A 10252-nucleotide genomic window follows, 5' to 3' on the forward strand; every position below is an offset into this window, starting at 1 on the left:
AGAAGCAACATCCTGTTTATCCAGGAACACAAACAGGAATTCAGCAGGTTATTATATAGATCAGTTCTACATGTGAGTTAGTAGAAAAGAGCAAAGGGGCAGAGTCGCTTGTTGACCAGTGCCGATCAATGCACCTCAATGCTGTGATAATATTTCAGCATATTACCATTTCAGATCGTGTCAGAGAACTTTGAGAGCAAAAATCAAAAGATTGAGGTAAACATTTAAAATAATGGGGATATTGATTTGAAGTCATCAACGGGCACCTTTTAAGGATTTAAGGTTTTTAAATGGCAAAGGTTTTCTTAGTCTCAAGTCTCACTGAACGCACCACACACACTCACCTGCTCCAGAACAGAGTCAGTGGGCAGCTTCTGCAAGTTCTCCAGGTGAGAATGGAAGAGGTGTGTGTGTGTTAGGGAGACCTCCAGCAGCGCCTCAATGATGTAGCCGATGGTGCAGTCGTCTGGGAGTCGGATCTTCTCTGCCGTGCTGATGAAATTCCCTAAACTGAAACCACAAGACATTTCTGCCAACAAGCCTAACAGTGCAAACTCAATGTCTTCCTATGGGTCGAGTTATGTTTTGAAAAAAGAAATTAGCTTGTAGCACATGTGCAATGTGACATTTTATGAGCATTTTCTCCAGAAATGTTTCATAATGTTGCACTGAGTTGTTTATACGAACAGTGAAAGGAATAGTAGCATAATAAAAAAAAGTCACCCAGCATCTACAAAACTGGAGAGAGCAGATCATCATTTCAGAGTTACATGTGAACATTTTCTCCCCTCCAAAAAAAACAAAAAAGGTGCTGAGGACCTAATGAACACAACTTTGAACTTTCATTAAAAAAGAAACAGGTTTTCTAGCTCTGCTCTGGCCAGAAAATGACAGAATGATCACTACAACACCCTCTGGATTATGTGTCAGGGGAATACAACCTATCAGAGATGTCAAAGGTAGTGGGTACATTTTAAAAGCAGCAGGGATGAAACGTTCTACCACTGAAACACAGTGGAAGGAGCAGAGAAATAACAAGGGCTTTATTTGAAGATAAGCAGGTGTGAACTGTCTCAGCTTTTTGTTTTGATGGTGAATTAAGTGGAGGAACCTACAAATGTATTTCTGTGTTTGTCATAATGCAGTGAAGCCAGAGAAATCTTCAAAATAAGGGCATCAGTGCTATTATCTGTTATATACAAAACTGAGCTAAGTGAGTCCACCAGCTTTAAAGGGTTCAATAACTTGAATTAGTTAAAAGAGCAGGAGGATCCATCACCTACCTGGCCCAGGGGCTCATTTTCAGTGCCAGACCTCTGCTGATACAGAAACCTGCTCCACCTGTGGCGAACCAGAACTTAACCGACACCTGAAATAAAACAGAAACAGATCAGCAAGGTAACTAGGTTTCTGCAGGAACACTCTGAAGATTTAGAAAGACAACATGATCAGTCTCCAGCGGGTTAGCTTAAAAAGATAGTGGAGTCAGGAACTTCTAATAGGTTGTAAGTTGACTGACTGATCCATCACTCTTGACTCTCTCTGAAGCCTCTATAGGGTGATCCAGACTGGGCCGGCCCAGGTACACATCCTGGCTGTGGTGGTAGGAGGAGAGCACCCGCAACAAGCTGGGCAGAATCACATAGTTATCATCATCCACATGGCAGAACCACCTACGAAAAATACACATACACACAAAAGCACACACACGACAGTATTGTACATTAGTTTGTACACTACATGGTCAAAAGTGTTTAGTTTCTGAAAATACAGCAAAGAGCAAACAAAACAAAGATTTAAAAAAACTAGGATTACTGCCTCCCTGTGTCTCAATTCAGATACTTCTCAATGTGTACACTGACGCAGTGTTTGACTTTTAACAGCGCTGTGCTGTGTCACATCAAACTATGCTGTCGCCCACGATTGTAAAAACTTGCTGCCACAAGTTTTTTACTTTCTTACATGTGCTTCCTGTTTCAGGTCGATGTGCAGGATATTCCACTGTCAGCAACGACGATGATCAATGCCAATGTCCTTCTTCCTTCACTTTTCACTTGCCAACACTTTTGTTTTCAAATCCACGAGTCCTTTCCCTTTGTGTCATCTCATTGTCAGAATTAGCACCTTCATTCTAGCGTTATGGCCAAAAGCATGGTTTCTGTTCAGAAAGTTGTTTCCAACACTGTTGCAGAGGTTCACACAAATGTGTGGCACTGTCAGGTTGTATTACTTTCACCTTGTGTCCAGTTCACATCAAAGCAGCTGCATGATGGTACAGTCTAGAGCAGGGCTCACCAACCTTTTTGAACCTGAGAGCTACTTCATGGGTACTGAGTCATACGAAGGGCTACCAGTTTGATACACTCTTCTGAAATAACACATTTGCTCAGTTTGCCTTTAGTTATATATTATTATTAATGATAATTGATACTCATCTATGTGAAGACACTGATCACGTTAATGATTTCTCACAATAATTATCAACAATGACTTAACAAGGTGGGAAACAGATAATATCAATATTCACAACTTTATTTCTATTAATCTCAGCAATTGTTTAAATTATCAGACAATCACTTCTACAGCATTTCAAGAAAAATGTCCCATTTTCTCTAGCCACTGACAAACCCTTTTAACAAATCATAGTCAATAGTCAACTTCAATATGAGAATACAAATTTTGACAGTATATAAAATAAATAATTAAATTTGATAAGAAACGCGTATTAAATTTTAGACGCAGGCACCGTGTTGGTGACCCCTGGTCTAGAGTCTGTGCTGCTCTTCATCATGCAAAGCCTTCATCTGCTTCTCTTCCTCTATTGTTGTGGTTTATTATATAGCTGCGGGATCAAGCTCTGACCAACCAGTCTGTCTTCAGCTATATGTCTCTCGACTCCAGGCAGTTAACTGCAAACCTTTGAAACATTTAAGATGATCAACAAACTGACAACGGGGCTGTTGTAAATCTTTTGACCCTTTAAAAGTATGCAGGTGTTAATTGTGTTAGTGGACTTGCAATCAGCTGCCAAGAATATCACTGTCCTTGCTGTTTGTTGGGACCAGGGACAGACCACGATTCACTCACTTTTTCTGCGACTCAATGAATTTGTCGTACTCCACAGACATCTTGCAGCACAAAGCCTGGCGGGTGTGAGCTGCTGAGCAGTTTGTGTTGATGATGTTGGCTCCTGTGAAAGACAAACAGTTCAGCTGCAGGCTGCTCTGTACAGGATATTACTGCACCTACACATGTGAAGTGTTCATGCTGAATCATTCATATAATTATAACTGATTTGTTCATACTGCTGTGACAAACTTCCTCGTAGCTGGTCTATGCTGGTGACCCATGAGCAGAGATAGAGAGTGGCCCTCAGTCAGCCAATTGGCTATAGAGTATATAAGCTTTCTAATCCAGAGTCATAATTTGTAAATCTATTTGCATGTGTTTTGTTGCTGTAGATACACACAACATGCACAATTACTCTAATCTAAATAGCCCATTTGGCGAAAATGTGGGAAAAGGAAATTAAGATAATTCTTATTTCCACTTAAATGACAAATGTGAATACTATTCTTCACTGTTGCAACAAAGGGTTATTCATGTTTATTGTGATTTGACTTTGTAATCACAAAATATGAGAGCACATTGTCCGTTTCCTATGAGAATTGTGGGGCATCTTACCTGTTCTGATCCGCAGCTCGTTGTCCTCACCATCAGTGAACATGAAGGTCTGAAACAGACAGACACAGTGTAAAAAGTACACGTATAAACATATAAATGCTCTCCTTTAAGGGCACAATCAAGTGCTGCTTAATCTTTTCTTGGCCGTGAGGATTTGTGCAGGGGCAGAGCTTCAGAGGACACACAAACACACAACAGAGTCAGATACATTTAAAATAATAGAAACGTAGAGGACTTTTCACAAAACATCTAATGTTTAAAGTGACCACAATTTGTATCAACACGTAACAATCCTGGGGAAACTAGTATCAAAATTAATTAAAGACCAGATCTGTATGCTTCTCGTTTCTCTTTCCTTCTCATTTCTCTTGTTGACAAAGAAAAAAACTACACTGAAGTCGAGATGCTTCTTCATGTGTTGGGTTTTCAGGTTTAAACCATGGGCATCATGTGTTCTTCTGTTCCTTTCTGAAGTCTGTCTATGTTGTACTTGTTCTGTAACTTTGCTGACTAAAGAAATCTTGCTAGTCGTCCTCACATCGGGGCATTCTAGATATCACAAAATTGTACAAACTGTAGCTTTAAAGCTGCTCTCAGACATGCACTTAACTCTGGAGATCCTCTGGACGTTCTCCAGAGCGGCTGCATGTGTGAATGCAAATGTCCGAACAAATCAACACAGATAGTAAACTTCAGTACAGTTCAGATCCTAATAACTTGGGATGAGCGTTGGTGTTTATTGGTAAAGTGTGAAACATTTCCATTAAACACAAATTAGTCGGAGCAGCTTTCAATTTTACAGCGAGTCGTTAACACAGGGGGGAGACTTTACTGACCTGAGAGCAGTAAAATAAGACAGTAACAGTATGTGAGAGAAAATGGTTGGTCAAACCTGACAGCTAATACAGAACAGGCTCACAGCGTAGCCCTTTCACAACAGACCTGGAAGCTGTTGATACTGGGCAAACAAACGGAACAGAAAATCCTTCAGGCATGAAAACAGGCTATATGACTCTGCCTGAATATTAAAGTCAATTTTTCTGTTAGTTTATGTAAAACGTTCTTTCCTGCAAGTGTGAAGAAAAATGGACGCACACGGTAATTTTGGTAAAATGCCTGACTATACGTACGCTGTTCAGTTCGACTGACAGATCACAATGTGCGTGCTGGGTTCATTCAAATGTCCTTGTGAAAGGTGGTGCTGGGAAGCTTGGTGCTGTAGTGACTGCTTGTGCTGTGATGTTAAGTCAATAGTAGGTGAACACAGTTACTTCAAGGGAACATACTACATTTGCAGCATTGCATCATGTGTCACATGACCGACTGCAGACCGTGCTCAATCTTGTTTGTGGAGCAACATTCTGTAAAGTACTGGTGATGGTGCTGCACATCATCCCCAGGACTTTTACTGATGATGGTTTGCAGTTGCTCAGTAGAACACATTTGTGAGTCACAGTTCTGAAGTCTGATAAATTAATGGATTGTTGAGATTTAATTGTAATAATACATTTTGGTGGGTTATATTTAGAATACCCTTTTCAAAACTTGGACCGTTGACACTACTTCATGACAAAGCTCAGCAAGAAAACTTTAGATTGGGGAAAATCTACTTCAGTCTAATGTAGTGCTATCAAACTGAACATGTCTGTGCGGGTGAGTAAGGTCATAAAAGTTAGTTTGTACATGCTGTTATTTTAAAATGACTTGCAGTTTCAGTATAGTCTAATTAACATCATTCCTAAGTTTAGATGATTTGCTAAAGCTCAGTTCGTATCAATATTATTTGAGGAGGCACATCTCAAGGCACATTACATAGTATGGTTGAGACCTTATTATAGAGAAACCCAACAGTTGCCACAACGTGCAGCACTGACGACTCCTTTAACTGGAAAAACCCTCTGGCACAACCAAACAGAGACAGGAGAGGTGGGTGAAAAAGAGGGGAGGGAGAGAGGTCGAGGAACAGTTGTGTTGTCATATTGAATCTCTGTCAGACTCCTTGTTGTAATGAAAATAAGAGTGATTTTTATAGATGTAATGGTGTCATTAATGATAGCAGCACCAATCAATGATGATAATAATAACTCAATCACTCGATCAGCTTTCATGGAATTGTAGTTAAAAGTCATAATGTGCACAATGGACTGAACTTCACCATGACCTTGATAAACAACTTGCTCTGACGGAGGGGCCTTGGACATGAGGGGTGAAATCAAGATTTATTTTCATACAAACATGCTGTGGTTTCACTAAATGTCAGAGAGGACAAACTAACAGCAACCAGCGCCAAACCTCTGGGAGTGATAAGGCGACGCCCTGAACATCTACTATCATCAGACAGAGTGTATGCTGACAAGAGCCCAATTCATGGCACCAACATCAACACTGTACCCACATGGACCCAGTGTCAGTGTGCAGCTGACAGCTTCACTGATCCCAACTCATGAATTATCATTATAAATGGCTTTTAGTTAATGTGCTACACCCCTCATAGCAACAGTGGAGGGTTCAGCTCTTGAGAAACAAGGTTAAAGGTTAAAAGGTGGTGCTTTATGGAGAGAGATATATTTCTAATTGTGTTGTCAGCTTGGATGCAAGGTAAATAGTAGTTCAGAGTAGGTCAGAGACTTTGTCTTGTGTGTCCACAAAACATGCAGCAGTATTATAAAGTATCATACACCTCAGTATATCAAATGTTTGCACTAATCTGAACAGGGAAATGCACTGATGGTTACTGAGGGGCAATTTGGGGTTCAGCATCTTGCCCAAGGAAACTTAGGAATGCAGATGGGGAATACTGGGGATCGAACCGGACGACCACTCTAGCCCTCAGCCACAGCTGCCCCAACAGACCATCACCATAACACTGTGATAACAAGTTAAGCGTGGCCATGTCCTCCTTGGTCAGTGTTAGACTTTAGGTTATGTCATGGTCAGGCCTCAGACAGCTGACCAGGGAGAAATCTATGATGAGGTTATTGGTTGTATAAGATGGCCAATTGGGGTCAGGCACCCATTCACCCATTCACACACACATTCATACAGTGCATCTATTAGCAGCACTTGTTATTCTATGAGGGGCAATTTGGGTTTCAGCATCTTGCCCAAGGAAACTTCGGCATGCAGATGGGGAAGACTGGGGATCGAACCGGATGACCACTCTACCCCTCAGCCACAGCCGCCCCACCAGACCATCACCATAACACAGTGATAACAATCAACCCAAAGCAATTATCGCACCATTAGCAGCTAACCCTGCTTCCATCTCACATGATCCCTGAAATCCTCCTTACTGCTCAAATGGCTTGCAAAGCTCCTACATCTATAAGCAAGTCACTTTCCATAAATACGTCAGCTTGATATACCAAGACAGTTTTGGTACAACTATGGTGAATGACTCTGACCCTGGAACAGAGTTAAAACCTTAGCTGGCAGCATTTGCATTTCAGTTTTCCTTGGACAGAACTAAAACATTATATAAACAATCACTCCCCATGTTTAGCTGAAATGCTACACCAACACTCACTGCAGCTGGGGCTACATTCCACATTGCAACATATTTTTAAAACACATCACTTCTATGTTTAACCCTGTCATCTACACTAATCCAGAGTTTTCGAGTTTGGAATCATTGCTGGCCTTAATATAATTTGAAAACTCTGGGGCTGTGTTTGAGTATAGCAGAAGTGGAGATCCCTCTGAAACTGACTCTTTGCCATCTCAGCCACAAATTCCATCTCTGTTCAAGCACAGCTCAAACATTGTGCAGTCGGCATTGAGTTCGAAGAGACTGAGGTAAAACGAGAAATAAAGTAACTGCCACAATTGTAAACAGAGAAGCTGGGGCAGAAAATATTGTGTTTGATAAATGACTTCATTCAGCAATAGATCCATTCTGCACACCAGGACTTGAGTCAGTGTGTGTAACTGTTACATGATAACAGTGATGGAGCCTTTGGGCGAGTCCAGACTTATAAACAGCACAGAGCTGTTGAAGCTACATCCACAACAAAAAATGAGCAGCTCTCCTCACCTGTTCCTTAGCTTGGGACACCCAGGTGTGAATTAGCAGCTCCAGTCTGGTCTTGTGGTACTTCTTGGTAGTCTTCACAGCAATAAAAATGTCCTTCAAATCTAATGGGTCATGGGATATAGATCCTGAAAGTCTACCAACTTTTCTTGAAGGAAAGGCCCCTCTTTCATGGCTTCTTGGGGAGTCCACCCCTCTCTTATCGCTCGCGGTAACTTCCATCTCCATGGTTTCCCCCTGGCCCAGTGAGCTTCCATTTAGCCCTGTGGCTGTGTCAGTTCCCCCAGCATGGACAGACACTGCTGGTACCCTGGTGCGGTGTGATGAGCCTGCCTGAGTGGATCTAATTTGGGGTCGGGGCTGAGGCAGGTCCACCTGGCGAGCTGGGGGCTGGAAGGCCGGGATTAACAGAAGCAAGAGGCCACAGAATGCGAGGGAAAACAGGAAGCAGAACTTGCTGACACCCACTGAAGCTATGTGCATCCTGACTGGCCGATGGAGCAGGTTCATCAGCCTCCAGGGCTGCGGTCACTCCCAACACCACCCTGTCCCATCCTCACACCATCACATGGAATCCTGCACAGAAGAGGAGAAGATTCAGCAGCATATACTTGTGCACGAGTTCATAATGTTCTCCTTGTGCAGTGGGGAGAGCTTTTCCAGCAGGTAGCTTTTGAAAGGGCCGACAGAAAGAATGACAAGAGTTTAAATCAACCCATTACCCCAACGACATGAAGGCATTTAAAGTTTTAATCTGAGGCTTTTTTAATCACGACAGAGGGTTCTTATGTGTACTCGACACGACTTTCCCATAATACAGAATTTAAAGTGTTCTTTTACCTCAGCTCTTCATCTAACAGTTCACAAAAGCAGAGCAGACAAAATAGCACTCCTCTTAGTGGCAAGATGGATGGGTTGGGCAGGTGCTAGATGGTTGCCATGCAAACTTCAGGACATGTGTTTGCAACTAAACACCACTAAAGTCTTCGGCTTGTCTTGGACAATCTCATCTTGATTTGACAAGTTTTTATGTTTTATTTCTTGCAAGTGCTTTTGTGATCAAACATAGTTTGGGGGACCAGTCAGGGATTTCTCCTGGTAAAAGATTGTGTAGTGTGACACCAGTCAGTCCCAATCACAAGACAGCAAGTCCTGTAGTGTGAACCGCACAGCGATCCACTGATCTAGAGAGTTGCTTTGTTAAATACTTTGAGCTAGCAAGCTAAATAGTCGGAATAGCAACTCGTCGGAATCCTGGGAAGGATCAACCCATTGGATATGTTGTTGATTGGGAACAGGACCAGTTCTAGGCCCTGTCTAAAGGAGATTTCAAATGTGACAACGTTTTTGTGCCACTGTGACGCGATCTGTCTTCAAATGAAGGAGGGTGAAGCCTTTTCCTTGGTGCACCGCTTACGCCTGTGTGTTGCTAATTTAGAATAAGTGTCTAACTAATTAGGAAGAACATTTCATATGTCATGTTTGCACATTTAAAGGTTTAGTCAGGGTTAGTCATACAATCATGCAATGAAAAGGAGAAAAGCTTTGATGAAGCACAGTCAACAAAGACAACCAAAGCTAAGAAAACAGTACAGGCTCCATTCACATACTTAGTTACATAAGCCAATTATTACCAACTGGGATCAAAGTAGTAACTTAACTTTGAATGAGCGTGTCCACGGGAAGCAGTTCTAAAAGAGATATCTTGGCACAAGTACACATGCTGATTGGAATGTGCACACAGAGGACGATCTTTAAAGCATTTACCAGTTTCCCTGTCAGATCTCCTTCCATGTTTTGCGACACACGGCGAAGTGAGTGCGCACGGAGCCACAACAGGCAGGTCCTCTGCGGGGCTGAGAGCACCAAACCCCGGGGACACGTACCTTCGTACGACACCGTTAAACGAGTGGAAATGACGACGACGCGAACCAGAGAGCTGGAAGAAAACAAAGCGAGCTTACTTGATCTGCCCTGTGCGGGCGATGACGAACGATCCTCGGCTCGACTCGCCGTGTTGCTTTGGTTCCAGCGCGACTTTAACTTCGGTCTTGTTCGCTCCTCGTCTTCGTTCTGCGGGCAACAACTTCTTCACGAGTCGCGTCCACTCTCGGTTTTCTTCCACCGCTGCAGTCCGCTTCTTTAACACACTAACACTCAGCCGCCGCAAGCCAACGTGGCTTCAATGACCGCATTCATGTTCCGGTCCAGGCTTTCAAAATAAAAGCTCCCGAACTGCTCACACCTCAGTCAATCAGTCAATCATCAATCAATCAATCATCAATCATCAAATCAATCATCAATCAATCAATCAATCAATCAATCAGTCAATCATCAATCAATCAATCAATCAATCAATCAAATGTATTTATATAGCACAGTATCACAACAAACAGTTGTCTCAGGTTGCTGCACAAAAGTCCAAGATCTTAAGAAACACAAAATCCAACTTGTTCCACACCGAGGGAGCATGAGCAACTCCCAGGTGGAAGAAACCTTCGGCAGAACCGGGCTCAGTGCAGACGGCCTTTGCCAGGA

General features: G+C 42.5%; 1 protein-coding gene across 3 annotated transcripts in view; it reads right to left on the reverse strand.

Annotated features, from left to right (window-relative positions):
* The window catches only part of rfng (RFNG O-fucosylpeptide 3-beta-N-acetylglucosaminyltransferase), a 35266-nt gene extending 25374 nt beyond the window's left edge, over positions 1–9892 (reverse strand). Inside the window, exons 1-7 of one of the 3 annotated variants that reach the window (XM_020083377.2) lie at positions 9679–9892; positions 7718–8290; positions 3685–3733; positions 3088–3190; positions 1520–1673; positions 1284–1369; positions 345–510 (exon numbers count right to left, since the gene is read on the reverse strand). In XM_020083377.2, coding sequence (XP_019938936.2) covers positions 345–510; positions 1284–1369; positions 1520–1673; positions 3088–3190; positions 3685–3733; positions 7718–8224 — 1065 coding nt within the window. In that variant the 5' untranslated portion in view covers positions 8225–8290; positions 9679–9892. Of the gene's footprint in view, positions 1–344; positions 511–1283; positions 1370–1519; positions 1674–3084; positions 3191–3684; positions 3734–7717; positions 8291–9481; positions 9621–9678 lie in introns of those variants that run through there. The other 2 variants (XM_069517337.1, XM_069517338.1) reach the window with 2 other exon arrangements.
* Between the last annotated feature and the right edge of the window lie 360 nt (positions 9893–10252).

Source organism: Paralichthys olivaceus, chromosome 21 (assembly GCF_024713975.1).
Source record: "Paralichthys olivaceus isolate ysfri-2021 chromosome 21, ASM2471397v2, whole genome shotgun sequence".
In the NCBI taxonomy this organism is placed as follows: domain Eukaryota; kingdom Metazoa; phylum Chordata; class Actinopteri; order Pleuronectiformes; family Paralichthyidae; genus Paralichthys; species Paralichthys olivaceus.